The following is a 20,800-nucleotide window of genomic DNA, read 5'->3' as shown; positions in this document are numbered from 1 at the left end:
CGATATTTACCTATCTAGATCAATTTAAAGGATATGTCATTGGCTGATTAAACTATATTAAAATCAAATGAAAAATTTTATCCATAAATTAAGTAGATTAAAAATTATTTCAAAATGATATTGTTTCTCTAAGTCTATGAAGCCGTTTAGCATGATCTAAACATGCCAAATATCTTAAACAAAATCCTATAAATTTCAGAAATTATTGATATATACAGATTGATTATAGTGCAGAAAACGAATAATTGGGGTGAGAGACTGGATATCAAGTACACACATACACAATGTTATCATACAAAATCAAAGCAGACAAATCAGAGTTAATAAATACCATAAGGCAGCATTGTTAGTATTGAATTCTTGCAAGGGAGATTCTGGCTCAGTGTGAGAATACTTTTTCACTCCACATTTAATGAAAATAGTATTATCCATATCCCTCCAACTTCTCTTCCACCACAACTCACCCTTAGTCCTAGCCTCTTTTCCCATAAAGGTACTTTTATTCCAAGAACACAACTATCGAAGTTTTATGGTGGATTTGTATAGAACAACCAAATGATAATAACATGTTCCACATATTATAGTGGTCTTTATAAACTGTTATATCCACTGAAGGTAAATAATTTGCTTCTTTTCAACTCACACTATCTGTATTAGAGGCGTCTGTATGCTCACAGAAGCTGAGGAATCCCAAGAAATTTAACCTTCCAGTGGTCTCAAAGATATTTTGCATCTAATGTACTTGTAAAAGAAAGAGCAAGACAAGTGCTGAAGTACAGCAATGCAAATCTGTAACAGGGAATAATGTTCAGCAGGAAAATAATTTTCTGTAATATTGTCTCTATGATTCACTTCCTGTTGGAACAACACATAAAATTCGGCAAGAGTTCACAAGTCAGACTCCATCTCCCACACTAAGAGATGGCTGAATGTACAGGCTGTATGGTAAGGTTCAGAATATCGTAATAAATCGTTGGGGCTCTTTTCCATAATAACTTACTTATCCTGCTGAACTGATGTGTTTCCCTGAGAAACAGTAAGACGATTAAAAACATTCAGCTCATTACGAGGCCGGCTTGGTGGGGAAGAAGGAGGTGAAAGACTAGCCTCTGAGGTTCCAGAATCTGAGCTACAAGAAAAAAGAACATTAAATCGGTGGTTTTGTTTATGATTTGTTAGGAATGTTATATGAAACATGCTTTTTAAAAGAAGCTTTTCATTAGAGAAACCCTTCTTCTTTTCCTTTCTTCTTCTTTTCCTTTTTTGTAAGATAAAATGCACTCTGAACTATTTAATTTTCTTTCCACTGAATTTTGTTACATTGGCCACAAGATGGCACTAAAGAGAGAGTTCTAGATGCTAAAGTAAAGGCAGCACAAAGCAAGCCAAGTTTAAAATTGTACAATTTTAGAATTAAAACCAAGTTGCTCATTTTAGAGACAAAGAGACAGCAGCAGAGGGTTTAAGAGTGATTGTCTACTCAATTGATTACTTAAAAAAAAATACTTTTTGCTCCATCCCACATCTAATTATTCTTGAGCCATCTGATTCAGTAGAAACAGACACCTTTAAATACAGGAAGCAAGGGTGATAAGAAGGGTAATTTCCCTGAAACTCAAGTCAGCCCAGTGGTCAAAGTCCAGAGTATGCGTGCTGGTTCAGGGACGAAGGATGGTGCAACACTGTCCTCTCAGGTACAGAAAATATGTTAAAATCTCTTTTTATATTCATTTCCATGTTAAAGAAATAAGTTGTACCAATATTTAAATGCAGATTGGCACTGGTGTTCTCACTCAAGGCTGTGTCACAGATGCACCTGCCACATGCAGAGCATTAGGTGACCTGAGGGAGAGGTGGGTGTGCCACAAATAGATGAGTGACAGCGACTCTAACCCATTCATTCACCTTCCCGCATGTTGTGCTGTTGCAATTTACAATGGCCCAGTGGGTCATCAGATTATATTATGTATTGTTAAGTAAAATAAACCTCACAAAAAGCTTTTTAAAGATTTTGGCAAAAAATCAATTGGGGATAATACCAATTTAAACATAAAAGATCCCGAAGAAAATGGTCCAGCTCACGCACCCTCCAACACTAGTTTTTGTCAACTACTTCAAAGAGCTGAAGTCAGTGTAGTTTTATCAAACGACAGCCAAGATTAATTTAAAATTTTTCTAGAACACTTAGTTAGATTTAATAAGCGTCTCCCTCAAGGGTCTGCTAACTCTTAAAATAATATATGCAAATAATTGAAAAATATATAAAAGTACACATAATCAGAACAAGTGTTCAAATATTTGTACAGGTGTGTGTGACCAAGAAATTTAGAAGACCACTTAGCCAAGCCAATAGCTGACTTGATTGTCTTGGTTAGTCAAATTAGTCATAACTACAAGGCCGGCCTAAATCTGGAAAATAATTTCACTATCGTCCTTTAGCATCTAAGTGTAGCAGACATTTTATACAATCTAATAGGTAAAAAATATGAGTAACTTACTGTTTTTGTTCCTTGGCCTTTGATTTTTCTGCTTTCTCATATGCCTTTCTCCTGGTTACAGGAGAAGGCTCTGGAAGTTTTTTTTCTGACATAGGTGGCTGTCTGGGACTGAAATAGAAAAAGATTCTGTAATCATCTAATCTTAAATATGTACATATAACTTTATTTGGCAGATATTCAACCTAAAATTTGTAATAGATTAATAACTAGAACTTGAGAAAGATTACTTAGAAATAAAACTAGTATAGGAAAATATTCTGATTAGTTAATAGAAGCTTAACAACTATATATTCAATTTTTAAATTGGCAACCATTTCAAATATATGCAAACCCATTACCTTTGAATAGAAAAACAAACGTAATATTGCCAAACAGCTAAAATGTTTTATTTTAAATGTAAGTGTTTAAGTTTGATCAGAATTGCTTCAGTTACATTGTCTTTACAGTCTGGCAAGAAAAAAAATTAGAATATCAGAATATAAGAAACAATAAGATTTAATGAATTATATTTGGCCAAAGTTAAAGAAAAAAATACCCACACAATTATTTAATTATATTATTTAATTTTTAACTAATAAGCTTTTTGTAATTAAAATATTCTTACCTTATAAATTTTAAAAATTGTATAGTAGTTATATAATTAACAATTTAAGACTATGATTTTTGTATATGCTAGTAATAAATTTTAATTGAGAAAATGAATTTCTGCTATTCTTGGCTAATTATATTAATAAGAAAAATAAGTCCATTGAGGAATTAGAAAGCAAGGTCCCCAGTAAGAGTTACATGATTTCTATTTGAAAGCAAAAACTAAGTGTAATTAAACTTTGTGGACCTAATTTTTCTAATCAGAAAAAATCAAGTTTTAGAACTTCTGCATCGTTTAAATTATAAAGGCCACCTGAGTGAATTATTTTAGTTAATGTCATAAAAGTTGTGCAGCAATGACTCATAAAAGTGACTGCATCAAGCACATGACCAGATTTTAAATTTGTGCAAAATTACACAAGCATCTGAATTTATGAAAACTTAAAAATAAATCCAAAGAGAGAGTCTAAAAGGTATCTTTTACCACCTGTCATAAAGGATACACTTTTTTTAATGAAAAAAAAAAGGCAAAAAAGAAGGTATTACCTTAATCTGGATTCCAGGCCATAAATTTAGTCTTGAAGTTCCAAAAGTCTCTACTCATCTGACAGGCTACAGTGAACACATGTGGGTTCCTAAAACCTGTCCTCAGTTCTGTCTCACTACCTTCACCCAAAGCATTTCTTCTACTGTCATCTTATCAGAAAAGCACTGAAGCATACGCTATACTGGTTAGAAATCTCTAATAGCAAATCCAATAGTTAATTACATAGGCCACTTTAAGCACATGCAAGAAAGTTCTATCATCGTTATAATTAATTTTGGAACTAAAGGCTGCAGCTGGGCTTACTGGATGTAAGACAACAGAGATATCTTCATTAAATGCATAAAGTTATGGGAAACAGAGATATTCAAGGGGGGAAAGTTTGTTATACTTTATTATTTGCAGAGTCATATAGTGTGTGCTGCCTCTTTGGCAGTATTTCTCAATGCTGTGATGAATTCATCCCATAAATCATTTGCTAGATTATATGTGAGGGTTAGTTTGAAAAATACCACTTAAATCTACCAGACTGACATAATTTTAATATAATTTTCAAAACACATATTCACACATAATGTACACATATGCACATGGGCCTGTACAGGAAAATCTTTATCCTCATGAAAAAAATAATGAAAAGTCTCTAAATAAGATTTGTTTTGAGTAGAATATTTTTTGTTCAGATCATCACAGATGGTAGAAAGAATGTGCCCTCCTGCAAATCATTAATAATACCAATGAAAATAGTTTGTGCCAACACTCATGTCAGACATGTAATGTGTTTTAAGGCAAAGAATTAGGAAAGCCCAAAATGTATTGATCGTAAATCATATTTCTGTTTTTTCTTTAAAGTCGTCAGCAAAGATTTATTACCCTGACCAGGCTCTTAGAACTAGGACATATATAATTTAGAGCAAACTTAAGAGTCTTTAAAGGTTCTGTTTTATATTATGGTTTTATACATAAAACATTAACCTAATTTAGGTGTTGCTAAATAAATTGTATCTGCAATTGATAACTCAGTCTTAACAAAAATTATAATCCTATAAGAATGACCCTAAAACTACAAAACAAGATAATGCAATTCAACAAAGAACATTTCCATTACAAATCATTTTGAATGTCCAAAAAATTAGGTGAGATAATACCTAACAGAAATTACACTGGAAACCAGAGTTCTCATTAACATAAATTTTTAAAAATAGAAATAAGAAATTAGTAACATGCATATTAAAAAAGAAAAGCCAAAAGAAAGGAAGTTAGTGTAGCCAGGCCAGACTTACATGCTGCCTATCTTAGAAGGTAAGCCAGATGGGGGAGGGAGTTCTTTTTCCCTAGCAGAAGTACCACTTGTTTCTGCATTCATTCCAATCTCTTGCCCTTCTGCAACAGGTGTAAGAGGGCCAGGCAAGGAAGCATCTCCTGTGCTAGTGTCTGAAGCTAGTTCACTGCTATCTGCGTACAGCAATTCCATTTGAGTGGTGGTTCTCCTTCGGGCCTAGTCAGAGAATGGGAGGAAAAGCAATCAGGAGCAAACTTTTGCACAGAAGATGATTAGAAAATAAGAGATTTAATATTAGTTTGAAATAGGTAAAAACATATAGTGTGTCTTTTCCTAGCAAGTGTGTCAAACATAGCATGTAAGATAGTGACAAGCCAGAGCTACAGCCAGATTAAGATCTTCACAGGCTAGAGTGATAACCAACATTTGTATTGTACTTATTGTATGCCAGGCATTGTCCTAAACACATTATTTTAGGAGCACATAATATCTTTATCCTAATTCACAAATGAGGCACTGAGAAGTGAAGTAATTTGCCCAAAGTCACAGAGCTAATAAGTGGCAGAGCCAGATTCTACCCTAGGCGATCTGCCTCCAATGGTACTGTGCCATCCTGCCACTCCCGGCAAGCTTCCTCAGTATATAGTTTAAAAAGAAGAAAGAAGGGTGGGGGGAGAAAGAGGGGGAGGAGGAGGAGGAAATTGAACCAAAATATAACTATAGGGAAGGCCAACCAAACTCTAAATTTTCCTACGCTTAGATGCTTTATTTAATATCTATTTTTACGCCCATTTCTCAAACTGTGCTCCCCCGCTCCCCTGATGCTGTATCTGTGTTCAGTCTGCCTGCTGGATAATTCAACACCCACCTGCACCAGTTTGGGTAGCACGGGGAGGCAGGTGAAGGTTGTTTTCCTAGAACCTAAACTCACTGTAAGCATTTCCCTTTTTTACTCTTGAAAACCAAGTGATTACCCTGTTGTTGCTCAGAGTTGCTATCACCAAGGAATTAATAGGTAATTATGGTGTTTACCAGACTTCAGGCCTCACAAGGGCAGACACCCCATTTAATTCAGCTTTATATCCCCTACATTTCACGTAGTGCCGGTACACACCTATTTGAAACATACAGTCAACTTCAAAGAGAAAAAAAATAAATGATTTTTCCAGGCATCTTTGTAATTCAAAACAAACAGTAAGTAGCACTTCTGAAAACTTGAGAAGAGAAAGTCCCAGTTTTTTACACTGTTAATTCTCTCCACTGCCAAGGGCCAGGACAGAAAGGAATCATTTTCTTGGGAGCAGGAATAAGTCGGTTTTCACAAGGCCTAAAGGATGAAAAGTTACCTTGAGAGGGTCTCCCCTCCACTTAAGACAGGATCCAGGCTATGCTAGAATGTTTTCTTCGGCTTGGGTTACTTCTGCTTAGTCACTTAGAATAATAAAACACAAACTACACTTGGCTCAAGGACCACACATATAGCCTGAAGATGTTTTTTGATAGGTTTGCAGTGTTTTAAAGATTAAAAAGTCTTTAAAAATCCGTATTTAAGGCTTCTCTTCAAAAATCAAAGGATCTGGTAAGCCTTAGGCCCATATGCCATCATGGCAAAAATGAGTGAGGGGTGAGTGGTGGCCACTTGCTTTAGAAGGGGCACGTCCTCTTCAGGTAATCACAACGACCGCGACTCCTGATTTTACATCTGGCCAAATTACTCCTTTCCATTATCTAACTAACTGCTGAGGCCTTAAATCCCTCCTGTCCATTTGCACAGTATTATTCTTTCAGATCCCAATTCTATCCATTCATTCAACGAGTATTTACTAAGAACTCTTTGTTTTCAAACATCTAAAGAGGGTTAGGTTATTCATCTGGTATCAAATGTTAACACTCAATCTGAAAAGTACCATGTGTATCTTACACATTTAACAGCATGTATCATTGATATTTTTTAAAACCTTTACAAATATACATTGTAGCCTGTTGGCTTTTAATACAACATGATAATTAGGAGTTGGCTTATTATCAAACCACTTCAGGATATAGTTAAACAAAGCAAGTAAGAAATACTTAAACACATACTAGAATGTTAAACTTTCAAAAGTCTGCCACCAATCAAAATGATTTCTTATACATGCCATTACAGGTCTACAATTTCATTAGCCAACTGCTTTAAATTACTATTGCTTAGTAGTTTTTGACTGTCTCCTTTATTACTAGGAAATTTAGGAAACTTTAATAAATTAACACATAACTTCCTTAATACGTAATAAACTTTTAGAAGAGACCTGGGTGAGGGGGGTAAGCGAAAAAAATAAATAGGCCTCCATAATGATTCCTAGTGAGAAAAGCTTAAGGATGCAGGAAAGCACAAATTCCACACAGAGAAATTTTTCAATATAACTTTTTTCAAAGAAAACATTATCTTATACATGGAATCTTTGGAAAAGACATGCTTACTTGCTACCCTATTAAGGGTGAAGCCTGAGTCCTGCGTGTTTAACAGTGATAACAAAGAACAGTGGGAAAAAGAATGTTTACCAGGCATTTTCAATCCTGCATACCTTGTTTTTAGGTTTCACTTCACCACAGAGCTTCATAAGGTCTGAAGACAGTGTGCTATAGGCAAATAAATAACCACAAAATTAAAAGGGAACATATCATACAAAACTGTATGTCTTCTATGTTACAACGATAGAAGCAATTGTACATGCTCATCTGTTGAAAACAAAGACAGACAATATTTAAAATTAAAATGAAGTAATTTAAAAACTCATTTTCCTTACTTAAATATTCCAGTATTTTTATTTTAAAATTTGTGGTGGTGAAGTGTGATTGAATTGGTCTCCATATTACTGTTTCCAGTGTTATTCACTTAGCCATGAAATTCAAAATTATTTGTTTTATAAGGGTAATTGCTTGAAGCAAGAAGGTAAAAGAATTAAAAATACTAAAGAAGCAAGTAAAATCCATTAAGTTCCCAAAGGTTCTCTTACCTTCCTTCTGCTCCTGGGCTGTTTAAAGGTGCATCCTCATCAGTACTATCCTCCACATTTTCTAAAAAAAAATTCCAAAATGTATTACCCACATGTCACAGTTTGAATGATGGCCGCAACCCCTAGGCTACAATAAACATCAGCCCAAGGGTTCACTATGGGCACTTTGGCTTTAGTGACTGAATCAAAACAGAAATGTAGAAAAATATTTCTAAGAAAAATCCTTTGACTTTATGACCTAGGATGAGAAAAAACATGTTCAAAACAGGAAAACCACAAGTTTGATAAAACACAGAACAACATTCACAGGAGGTAATTATAAATACTCTGATAAATACGTGATTTCACTTAAAAAATTTTCTCATGTCTCGATGAGAGTTAACATTCAATATTATATTAGTTTCATGTGTACAGCACTTATATTTACTTTTTTTTTACAGAGAGAGTGTGTGTAGGTACCCAACAGTTACATATCCACATGCAGCTCATTCACATGTACACAAAAGATGAAAACAATAGGTTTGCATGCAACAGTTTTATAAATGAACACACTAAACCACTGCTATTTCAGAATAACTTTAGCAGACTAGTGAAAAAGAGACGAAAAAGCAAACGAATAAAACTAGTACGAAGTCAGTAAATAAAATAGCCATTGAAAGTAAACTATTTAAAATGTCAGTGAGGCCATAACATAGGTGCAGGCTTTTAAAACACACACTGTACTATAAAATCATTCCACAAAACTAAAGACAGCATTATAAATAACATATTAATAAAAATATATTAGTCATCTCCTTTAGCTTTTAATTTTATATCCTACAGGTGGATTGTGCACTATGTCAACTGATTCCTTTCTCTGATGTTTCCTTTCTTCCTCAAGGTTTAACACGTACCATAGAAATTCAGTAATACCTGATACTTGAAAGTATTATCTAAAAGGGAGCCCATCTAGGGCCCATACAAGGGAGTTTACTTTCTGAAGTGAAGAAAACCATGTTCTTGAAGGGACTGTGTATCTCAAAGCCCACCATCAGAGGGAGGCTCAAGGACTACCTATAGAAAATGGGGTTATAAAGAAATGACAAAGCCAGCCTTTATTTTCCCATGTAGAAAAGTGGACTAAGATTGGCTTGTATAGTTTTTGCAGGGAGAAACCAGTTAGTACGCTAAACATTACAGGCTTAGGAAAAACTACTTAGCTCCTGCTTATGCGTGTATGTCCCGTTCTCTAGAGATAATTAGGGTTTGACATAACCATCCTGGCCAAAGGTTGGAGCCGCCACCCAGACAGTCACTAAATCAGACCCCTCTTCAGGACCGAGCTTAGCATGAGCTCTAGTCATCTGGGCGGCAGGACACGCCATCCTCCCTGTCACACTCTCAGCTGCGAGAACCTAAGCCCAGCCCAACACCCACTTCTTTTCTCATCACCACGGAACGAAAGCTAATGAAAGAGACTTATAACTCCTGGACACCTTAAAGTTCATTCATGTAAGTACAAAATTGCATAATCTCACTTCACTGGAAGTTAACCAATTTTTTTTATGTCTTCTTTGAGCTATTTTTTAAAATTATATTAAAAGACAGCATACAGAAAAGAGTTGACCTGGCAGCATGGTGACCACTACCCTTAAAATGGCCTGCTTGCAAGGCTGGCTTTGACTGGCATCTGGCAACTTGGCTGGCAGAAAGGCCCTCGTCACCAGTTAAATAATCAGAGTCGCTCACTGTACCTAGAATCTGTGCATACCATATAGCTTATGCCAAACTACTGCTTTCCCTCTGGGAGTCTGGAATCCAGGATTATACTAGACAGATATACCAGTATCTGTGTGGCCAGTCCCCTGTAAAACCTTGGGTGCTGATTTCTCTGGGCATAAACATAACATGCATATTGCTGCACTTTCATTCCAGGGGGGAAAAGTACAGTCTGTGTAATCTCCCATGGGAGGAAGAAATATTGTTAAGGAAGCCTGGACATGCTCTTCCAGACTCTTGTGTCCTTTGCCCTTATGACACAGCTGTATCCTTCCTAGTCTCATGAATCTTTGCTGTGAATACAATACTGTGAGCCCCATGGGTCTTCTAGCAAATATCCAAAGACAGGGATGATCTTAGGGATGCTAACATAGGTAGGGAAAAAAGAAGAGAAAATGATAAAGATGTTCTCCAAAGGCCATTAGCATGAGGTGCTGGCCCAGGCTCACCCTCTAGCCATGTCCTTCTGTGCCATGTCCTTGTTGCTCTGGGGAACTGCTTGAACACCTCATGCACCGATAATGGGGCTAAATCACTGCCCTGAGTCACTCTGCTCTGGCCCCGCTTCCACCTTGTCTTTTTGTCTAATTATCTTCTTTATGTTTCAGTTCAAATGTCACCTCCTCTGGAAAGCCTTCATTGACTCCTCCATTCTTGTTGGGTGATCCCATTCTGTGCTCTCCTAACTCCCTGTATATACCCTAATCAGTATCCTCACCATAGTGCATCATAATCTGTTCAGGGTCTGTCAGCCTCAGCAAGGAATCAAGGCCTTAAGTGCAAAATTTTGTGTCTTACTCATCTTTGAATCCCAGCACTCCACCCAATGCTTGGGACAAAGCTGGTACTAAATAAACTGTTTTTTTCTCAAAGCAAGGTATTTATGACTGTCTAGCTCCTGTGGATTTACATCCATTATTTTTTTCCTCCTTCCATACTTTTCCTCCAAGAACCTCTGGGCTAGATATGGCCCTAGTGCCTGGGGCAAATTTCTGCCACAAGACATAGGTTACATCAGTTAAATGGTCTCCAGCTCTCTGCTTCTGACCCGTCTTCAAGCTACAGGTAATTGAAACCAGTTTGAAAGTTGTGACAAAGTAACAATGCTCATCAAATTAGTCACTTTATATTTTCTGCACAAAAGGACATCAAAGAGGGCATTGCATTTTTCTTCCAAATTAAAAAAAATCATGGACTTAAATAAAAATTTACTCATTACTATAAGTTGGGCCACTAAGAAAGAGAAGAACAAAGAGGAGAAAGAGAAGAATAAAAGGAGTAAAAGAAATGCACTGATAACACATGGAATGGTAAAAATTCTGGTTATAATCCAAAAACTTGGGCAGGTTGGTTAGGATATAACAAATCCTACTTTTTCTACCTGTACTTGTTATAGCTTTAGAAGCTTAAAAGTAGTAGCCTCTCCGTATCTATAGTATGCAGTTGATCTCAAAGAAATACTACTTTAAGATCAACATGAAGTATAAACAGTGTTCAAATCATATACCTCATGCATTTTATTTGTATAACATCATTTAAAATAAATTCAGATTCACAAATTATGTTTATTCTAGTGACACAGAGAGGTAATTACATTTAACCTTTCAGTTATATTCCTCTTCCTTAGGTAAAAGAATTTAGAAAACACTGACAGCTGTATGACTGGAAAAAAGAAAGTTTAGACCAGATTATTAAATAATTCTAATTAAATAAAAATTGCTCCAAAATAATCATTCGGAAAAATCACAAGTAATTAAATTGCCCTAATGCTCCTGGTCCTCCGTGTGTATGATCACTAAGAGAAGCAAAGCTATTACTAATGAGGGGGTGTATAGTTCATTGAATGCTGTAGTGGCAAGAGAAAAAGATTCAAAATCTATATGCAATGATCAGTAAAGCCTCTTCTAACTTAAAAATGTTATGATTTTATATATTGTTTCAATCTCTTCACAGAAAATCCCTGGACGGTTTTATTCAATTACAACATTAATATACATGCTTAATTTTACAAAAATTAAGAATAGCTGAGAATCTAGCAAACATAAACCAAAGACAAATATACACCAAAGGTATATACCAAAGAAAGTTATTTATGAGGTTAAAACAACAGATGTAAGTTAACAGATATATTTAAAAATTAAAAAGAAATATATACTCCATTTTTTTTCTACAAGAAAGAGAAAGAAGGGCTTACAAAACTGGAGCTGCAATTGCAGTTCAAATAATAAAAGAAAAAATTAAACAAAGCATACATCTTTAAACATCTTTTAAAAATTTAAACCAGCAATGTATAAGAAAGACAAAAGACTTAGTATGTTTGTGGTCGTGGATACATTTCAAAAAAGATCATGCAAAAAAAAAAAAAAAACAGTGGTTGCCAATAAACATTTTAAAAATAAGATGTACCACAATTAGTGTACATGAACAATTAGTAATTCATGCAGCTGTAGGATACACAGAAAGCTAAACATACTTACCTAATGGTACGCTATCTAGATCTGTGTAAATAACAGCAAAAAGGAAACAAAAAGCAATTCCAATCAAAACAGATCCAATGTTAAGAACTCCCACATAAAACAAGATTATAGTACCATTTATAAGATATGTAGAATAGATGCCATAACAAAAACTTATTAATTTTTTAAGGTAGGCAGATATGCAGAGTCAAGTATTGACAGTTGGCTAATGTTATACATAATTTAAATAACCAATTCAGAAACTTGGTTGATCTTCTTTATCCATAAAAACTAATTGCTTAGTAATGTTAATTAAGCCTTTTTAAGTTGGTAATCACTTCTTGGAATGACAATAATTACATCCCCCAAAATGTATACATGCATTAAAGAAGGAATAATTAATAAAAGCATAAGTAAATATAGCATCTATTCAGTCAAGCTACAGGGGAAAGAGGTATAGAACAGCATACTCAAAGGGAAAAGCTACCATGCAATTCATTTAACTAAAATTTAGTCCCAATTACCTTGTAAAGCATGGCCTAGTAAAGCATCTAGCTCAGGGTTTAACTCTGCTTTCTCTTTCAACATATGGAATAAGAGTTGGTTTTGTGTAGCGCTGGTTATTTCAGTTTGTTTAAGCCGACCTTCAAGTACTTTAATTTGAGCCTCTTTCTGGGCAGCCTGAAGACCCTGTAACAACCCCAAAAATATAAATAAAATTATCTTAGGTCATACAAAATAGAGTCCACCATACAAAGATCTGTATCAAATAGCCAATGCATGTGATACATGGATTTTTGACATCAGAGAGACCTCAATTCATCTCAGCTCCTCTGCTTACTTAGTTTGGTTATCTTGAGCAAATTACCTTATCTTCCTGACTCTTAGTTTTCTTATGTGCAAAATGATATGAATAATACCCACTCCCTAGCATTTGTGAATTAAGAGAATGTAATATAAAAGGTCTAGGCACAACCCCAACGTGAGAAAGAAATGAGTCAGGAATTACTATCCCCTTCAACATTTAGGCAGAAGTTTCTTACAGGTAACAGATTAATGCATTCACATTCAGAGAGGATGGGAATGCACCTAACTGTAGCTTTTCCTTTCTGATTTTTTTTAAGCTGTAAAGAATCAGAGACATGGAAATAAAGAACAAACTGACAGCAACCAGAGGGGAGGTGGATAACAAGGGAAAGAAGGGGAAGGGTCAAGTCAAGGAACACATATAAAGGACCCACGGACAAAGACAACAGGGAGGTAGCGGGAGGATTGAAAGTGGGAGGTGGTGGTGGGTAGGGCAGGGGAGAGAAATGAAGGAAAAATGGGGACAACTGTAATTGAACAATTAAAATTTTTAAAAAAAGAATCAGTATTCAACCCAAGTTATGATACCAAATTTGTTTGCATCACAAGAGATTTTTCCTTTAATTTTTTCCTTTGTTAGAGCAAAAGAGTAGTTAAGTATTCTCTAAGTTGTTTTTCTGTTCTAATACACAAACACAATAGATAACAAGTTAATGAACTTGACCTCACTATGGCTAACAACTCTAAGGAAAAGTAAAAGGAATACTTCCTCATTAAAAAGAATCTCCTTCCTTATCACAAAAGAAAGGGTCAGTGGAGAAGGACAAACAAAACTGCAATGAATTAATCAAAACTAAGCTTTTCAATAACCGTGTTGATCTTACCTTATTGATGCCCATTGACAGGAAGTGACCCAGCAGGTACCGGGCTTCGGTCAGCGTGCAAGCATTAATGACTGCAGTGACATCCAGTGTTTCTCCTTCTTCCTACATCAAACCAGCATATGATGGCACATTACTTTGAGTTCACTGTATTTAAACAGGAGGCAAAAGCCTATTGTTTCGTGTACTTATTTGATAGTTTCAGGTTAGCTACCAAGACTCCTCAGAATAATATAAAAAACCCCTATACCAAGAAACATATGACTTACTTGAAAAGATAAGACATGTCTGAATTCAAGATATGTTAAAAAATGATATATGTCTTTTAAAAACAGTAAATAATATAACAAAGTGATCAGAGCTATCTGGAAAGCAGACAGGAGCGGTGTATATACAAAACCTAAGAATCATATTAAATCAAGAAAAAGGAAACCCCTGAATATACAAATTCAAAATGCTTTTAATAAGAAAAAATACTTTTTAGTAAGGCATTAAACATTTTTTTAAAATTACAAACCTTTGCTTCTTCCATCTGCATGATGTTAGCTTGACAATCGGAAATACTGTCATTGATGTAATCTATATTAGCAATTAATGACTCCATCTCCTCATTGATGTTAACCACATTTTTATCTGCCTCTCCATTCTCCTTGACCATCTTTTCCCTTCTTTTTGAAAGTTTCTCTCTTCTTTTTGTGAGTTCTTCCCGTTGCTATTGAGAAAACAAGTTGGATTTTAAGATGTCAAATTTGTCTAGGACCTTGAGAGCATTATGCTAGGTGAAACAGGTGCGTTACAGAACAACAAACACTGAAGGATCCCACTTATATGAGGTATGTAAGAATCAAACTCACAGGAGCAGCCTGAGTCTGGTGCCAGGGGTTGAGAGAGGAGGAAATGGAGACGTGCTGTTCAATGGGCATAAAGTTTCAGTTTTTAAGACAAATAAGTTTGAGAGATCTGTTGTACAACATTGTGCTTATATTTAACAATCCTATGCTGTACACTTAAAAAAGTGTTAAGAGTACAGATCTCATGTTACCTGTTCTTAGCACAATTTTTTAAAAATGATGTTCATCTATTCATGCACAATGCGATCAAAACTCACGGGGAAAAAAAAAAACCCAAACCTTGGTAAGTATTAAATATACCCAGTGAACAAACACAAGACACTAAAAATTAACAGCCAGCTAAGGGAGAGCATATCTCATTTCTATTTTGCACACCTTGAGGAGCCGATTCATATCAGCCTCCATATTGGAAATCGTCATTTTCTGCATGATGATGTCTGTGACCCTGCGCTCAAGAAGTTGCCATTTCATGCGAGCCGTCTTGGAAGTAAACACTCGGCCAGTCAGTCCCTTCCTCAGATATTTTTTTCTACAATCATATAAAAACAGACAAACGTAATTACTCATGTGCTTATTTGATTGTGCACCAGAAAATACGCTGTTTTTCATTTAAGCCCAGCACTCAGTAATAATGCCACAAAGATTATAGGTTAGGAGGAAGAGACGGCTTGTGCTGACCTGGTTCCATTTGTGGTGGGCATTGTTGGTAAGGCCTGCACTCTTGCCACAGGAATTCTCATTTTCTGCTGAGATCCTGCCTTTGAGGCATCTGTTTCTGCAGTAGCTGCACTGGAACCTGTGTCCTGAACAGGGGTGTCAGGCGAGCTCAGTTTCCGAGTGACTTTCCCTGCCACTTTATCTGACATGGGTCTTACTTGCCGACGAAGAGCTGTAACCTGAAAGAGCAACAGAGACTGACTCATTCTCTTAGTCTATAGAAATACATAATTTATCTCAAAGCCAGAATATTTCCTCCAAATGGCCAACTTGCCTCTTCGGTTTTGCGACGAAGAACCACTTCCTGGTTTCTTTTTTGGGCTTCCAGAAGTCTAAGTTGATGCTATAAAATAATATTGAATAAGTTAAAAATAGTAAACTGGAAGATACAATACTTCCTACATCTACATTAACATATTCCCCATACTGCTGGGAACTATGAGTTTTAGCAAAATTTGAGCTAACAACTACAGCCTTGCAGCCATTATTACAGATACAGATATTTTATTTTAATAAACACAAATACATATTGATATAGCCATTTGTCTCTGAAAAATGAAAAGCTATCTCTGTGACACATACTTTTTTTTACATACAGTAATACAGTGCTTACTATATACAAGCACTTTCCTAAATGTTTTACAAATACTCTCATTTCATTCTTTTTAGACATTTTGTTTTGCTGGCTGAGGGACACAGAGAAAGAAACACAGCTTAGAATATTTTCAGTAGACATACCTTACAATATATACAGTAATTCCAAACTCTGTTTTCAGTATGGGGAGAACATAAATTAACTGTATTAGCACTTGATAATGACTTTGAAAGTGCTGGTAAAGTAAATTGACAATAAAACATGTTAGTATTGGATATCAATTTCTTTCTAGCTACTCTGTATCATAAAGACAATTATGCCATTTCACAGGACTATACTTCAGGGAAGAGTTTTGGATTAAAAATGCTAATTCTGGTTCTGTCATTTATTTAACTCTATGATCTGTCACAGTACTATGTCATCAGATGAAAATTCTTAGAGATGAGAATTCTATCTTATCATTGCCCTATCTTATTGTCTACAATAATGACTGACATAGAAGCAAAGTTTATAAATCTTTTAAAAATGAATAAATTACAAAAAAATTAAAATTAACATATAGTTTGAAACTTGTTAAATTTCTTCCTCTTAAAAGTCAAATCTCAAGCTCATTCATGTTTTTTTGTATGGTGTACAAGGTAAATACGACAAAAAACAATTTAGAAAGGAGGACAGTATGCACACAAAACAACACATAAAAAAGGGAAAAGGAGCATCAACGTTAGTTTTGTATGTGATTAGAGAGCCTCACATCTTTATAATAGAATATTATATCATATATGATCATATGTTGTGGATAAGATTCCAAAGAGTTAATTGTTCAATACTGATCTCTCTATACCTCATATGAATTAGCAATAAAGAAATAAAAACCACATATTGCAAGGCAGTCGTTCTTGTCACACAAAAGTTTTCATTAAAAACTAAATAAACAGCAAAAAAGTGTAAGTAATGCAAAGGTCTGTCACTTGAGGAATGGGTAAACAATATGTGCTCTTTCCATACAGCCATAAAAAAGAATGAACTACTAATACTTGCTAGAACAGGAGTGAACCTTGAAAATATCATGCTAATTGAAAGCCAGAAACAAAAGGTACATACTATACCATTTAAAGATGATGAAATGTCCAAATTAGACAAACCCATAGGGATAATGAAGTGGATCAGTGGTTGTCAGGGGCCAGGGAGAGGGTAGAATAGGAAGTGACTAATAGTGGATATAAGGTTTCTTTGTGGAGCGATGAAAATGTTCTGAAATTAGATGGTGGTGATTGTTGCACAATTTTGTGAATATACTAAAGATTTGAATTGTATAGTTTAAAAGAGTAAATTTTATCTCAATTTTTAAAAAAACAGATAGGAAAAAAGAATAGGCAATATGTTATAATGTCCTTCTACTTGGTTTCACTAATAAAAATAGTATAAACAAGGTCTAAAGTGTCGAGGAATTGAAAGTGACAAAATATACTGATTATTAAAGTACATTGATATGCTGGAAAAGAGAAATAAATAAAGGCATAAATATGGAAATCATCTGGTTAAAATATTTACTTTTCTACCTTATTACTCTATCTTCTTTACCGCCTTAAATTTCCTCATTACCTCCCAAAGTATATTTCTATTTTCTGAAATATGCTATATGCTCATGTTTTCTCCAGGGAGGATTTAGAAAATGTTATGTTGAGCAAAAAAAAAAAAAAAAAAAAGGAACAAAGGCTAAAATCTAGCCAACAATGGGGAAAAGAAGGTGATGACCTCTTCTTTTAAGGAAAAAAAAATCACAAATGAAATAACCATGATGCCAAACATTTGGAAAAAAGAAAAACCAAATCAACTATAACCTATAACCGTAACAGAACTACAGTTAGCATATTGTGATATAGCCTTCAAAAATTTCCCTCATTTTAATCAAACATGCATATTTTAAATGCTACTTTATACTTAACATTAAATCAGTCACTTTTCACTTTACTATGAAGTTTCCAAACCCAGTTTTTTAATGGGTGAATAACAACCTATTAAATGAGATAGACTATAATTTATTTATATATTCCCCCTACTCTCAAGCATCTGGTTGTTTTTACCTTTTTCACTATTACAAATAACCCTAAAGTAAAGATTTTAGCACATAATAATTTTTGTTATTTTAGTATATTTTCTTAGTCTGAGTTCATGGAAGTAGAATTTTTGAGTCTAAGAATATGAACATTTTTTATATCTCTTAATAAAGCCTCTTCCAGTGAAGCCTGGTTATTATTCCAGGAATATTTTTAAGAGTCTCTAGTGACAAAGCTGTCTTTGGGACCATTCTAAAATTGCTACTTTATCTCCCTAGAGATAATCAGCTGTTCTTTGCCATTTTCTTCCATTTCATCATCTAGGAAATAGCCTTCAATAAAATTTATAATAATATTATAGTTTTTCATAAACTTTTATATTAAATTACTATAATCTACATACTATAATACACACTATATAAAATTAATGCTTATTGTCCTCAGCCTGTCTTTACTAGTTACAGTTATCAGAAAATTTTCCTCCACTTATTAAACAGTTTTGTTCAATGTATAACATTCATATATAACTGAGAAAGTCCACTCACATCTCTTTTACGTTGGTCTTTTTTCAACTGAGCAATCTCTCTGTTTCTTCTAGACTCTGTCAGTCTGGCTTTTTCTTGTTCCTCCTTCATTTGTTTCATTAGGCGAACCTAAAAAATTAGGTAAACACATCTATTGGAACTGCCCTACCACAAAATTCATTCAATAAACCACATGTATGGAAATCAGTTCTGAGACTTCTGAAATTTAACATGGAAATGCAGAGTTCTGCTGCATTTCAAATGGTCGATTCTTAATTCTGTGGAATTAATATATTTCTATTTCTAATACATTATGTTTCTATCAAATTGCTTAGTACTCTATGTTTTTTATATTGTGTGCAGTGGTCCTATGAATGATTTTTTTATTCTTATTAGCAGTAAGCTGTGAGTTACTTAACTTCTTTAGGTTTTGGTTTTCTCACAAAATGGAGATAATAGTTCTATGGCATTGTACTATGAGGAAAATTCAATGAATTAATATTTGTGCCATGTTTATAACATTGCCTGGCATACAGTAAGCACCAAATACTTTCGGCTATTGCAGTCATCATCAGAAAATACACAACATAATAACCTACTTCCTTAATCATTTCCACATTTGCTATTTTAAGGAAACAACATTGATTTTTATGCCAGATGTTAATAACTGATCCCACAACAAAAAACAGTTAATAGATCAAGATTCATGTACTTTCTTCAGTTAAGAGAAGAAAATTTGTACTTTTCTATGCATGGGAATGATAAGCCATAATGCAAGACAGTTATTTCTCAGGGAAAGATAAATATGATCGGAAGGGATATAAAGGAAGCTTTGTTTCTATCTGTAATGTTTAGTATCTTAAACTAGATAGTGGATATAATGTTCATTATGTAATTGCCTATGCTTTTTTGCATGTTTGAAATATTCTATATTTTTGTTAGCCTTGTGTAAGAGTCTTAAGAGGAGAAATATCTATCAAAGTCCAAGAATCCCTGCTGACCACATGCTTTTCAGCTACTCTGAAGAAAAGCTTTAAGGCTTTGGTGATGGATGACTACAGGAACAACATCTAATTGCCCAAAGGAAGTGCATCATTTGTAAGACAGGGTTACCTTTTATTAAATATGGAAAGAACCACAATAATATTTTTGTCCCAAATGACACAAGCATCTTTGACATCAGACTTAAATGGAAAATATAATCAATACCTTTGTTTTTTTCATTTCCATCACATCCTGCTGCAATTTCTTCAATTGCTTTTCATATTGAGACTGATTTTTAAGCAACCTTGCATGCTCTTTTTGAGCTGCCTGAAGTCTTTGCAGTTCTTTATTCATGGCTTGGAGTTTCTTTTCATATTCAGACTTAACTTTTTTGGCCTTTTCTTCGGAATAAGATTCCACTGATCCTAAATGATCAAAGAATATGTGTATTTGTTTTTGTGAGACACAGACTTTTATTTCACAGACTTACAGCTCACGACCTTAGAGAAGAACTACCTCCCAAACACAAACCAAGGTGTCTCTTGAATCACTTTCTTTATTATCTACTCTTAACATGTTTAACAATTACTGAAGTCTTCTTAATTTAGAAAATGTTTCCAGCATAAATCAGAGACATTCAAACAATTAACCACAACTTCAGTCAAAATAATTAAATAGCTCAGACAGGTACAAGAATGAAATAAACAAAATAAACAGTATTTAATATCTGATACACATTCACATTTTATGTGACTTCTAATATAATTTTTCTTCTAAAGGAAGAAACTATAAAAATTCAATTTTCATAATTTAGTTTGAACTTTTATTTGAATTAAATATAATTTTTACCTAAGTTTTGAAGCACCTGGTCTCTCTCAAGTTGAGTGTCCCGAATTTTATGTTGTAGCATCATTAGCTTCTCTTCATATTGCTTTTTCAGTGTCTGCAGTCTTTTCTGGCTGTTTTCTAGTTCATCAATCAGCTTTTGCTTGATTGCAATTTCACAAGTAATGTTTGCTAAGTCTGCTTGATAATTGGCTATTTATAAAAGAAGAAAATAAAAATACTAGGATGGGCCAAAATGTTATAATTCTATCTTTCAAGCAAGTACATTAAAACTATCATCTCCATCCAGATATTCACTTAGCAGTTATTTTTAAAATGTTCTAGATAAAACAAAACTAAAACGGGTGAACAAGATAGAGAGTGTTCATATTGATCAGGGACAACAGATACTGTTTGTACTAAATAAGAATGGAAAT

General features: G+C 34.4%; 1 protein-coding gene across 7 annotated transcripts in view; it reads right to left on the bottom strand.

Annotated features, from left to right (window-relative positions):
* KIF21A (kinesin family member 21A) overlaps positions 1-20,800 on the bottom strand; it is a 136,085-nt gene that overhangs the window by 19,891 nt on the left and 95,394 nt on the right. For 4 of the 7 annotated variants that reach the window (XM_054591249.1, XM_054591252.1, XM_054591251.1 and 1 more), the window contains 15 exons: positions 20,388-20,576; positions 19,764-19,963; positions 18,576-18,683; positions 15,653-15,721; positions 15,340-15,557; positions 15,037-15,190; positions 14,328-14,522; positions 13,814-13,915; positions 12,647-12,812; positions 12,144-12,164; positions 7,909-7,969; positions 7,477-7,531; positions 4,914-5,128; positions 2,499-2,606; positions 1,001-1,129 (listed from right to left, as the gene is read on the bottom strand). In XM_054591249.1, the coding sequence (XP_054447224.1) occupies positions 1,001-1,129; positions 2,499-2,606; positions 4,914-5,128; positions 7,477-7,531; positions 7,909-7,969; positions 12,144-12,164; positions 12,647-12,812; positions 13,814-13,915; positions 14,328-14,522; positions 15,037-15,190; positions 15,340-15,557; positions 15,653-15,721; positions 18,576-18,683; positions 19,764-19,963; positions 20,388-20,576 (1,990 nt within the window). The remainder of the gene's footprint in view (positions 1-1,000; positions 1,130-2,498; positions 2,607-4,913; positions 5,129-7,476; positions 7,532-7,908; positions 7,970-12,143; positions 12,165-12,646; positions 12,813-13,813; positions 13,916-14,327; positions 14,523-15,036; positions 15,191-15,339; positions 15,558-15,652; positions 15,722-18,575; positions 18,684-19,763; positions 19,964-20,387; positions 20,577-20,800) is intronic. The other 3 variants (XM_054591250.1, XM_054591253.1, XM_054591254.1) reach the window with 1 other exon arrangement.

The sequence above is a fragment of the Pteronotus mesoamericanus genome, unplaced genomic scaffold (genome assembly GCF_021234165.1).
Source record: "Pteronotus mesoamericanus isolate MK-2021 breed Mesoamerican mustached bat unplaced genomic scaffold, CSHL_Meso_final scaffold_21, whole genome shotgun sequence".
Lineage (NCBI taxonomy): Eukaryota > Metazoa > Chordata > Mammalia > Chiroptera > Mormoopidae > Pteronotus > Pteronotus mesoamericanus.
This window is presented reverse-complemented; position numbering and strand designations above follow the sequence as displayed.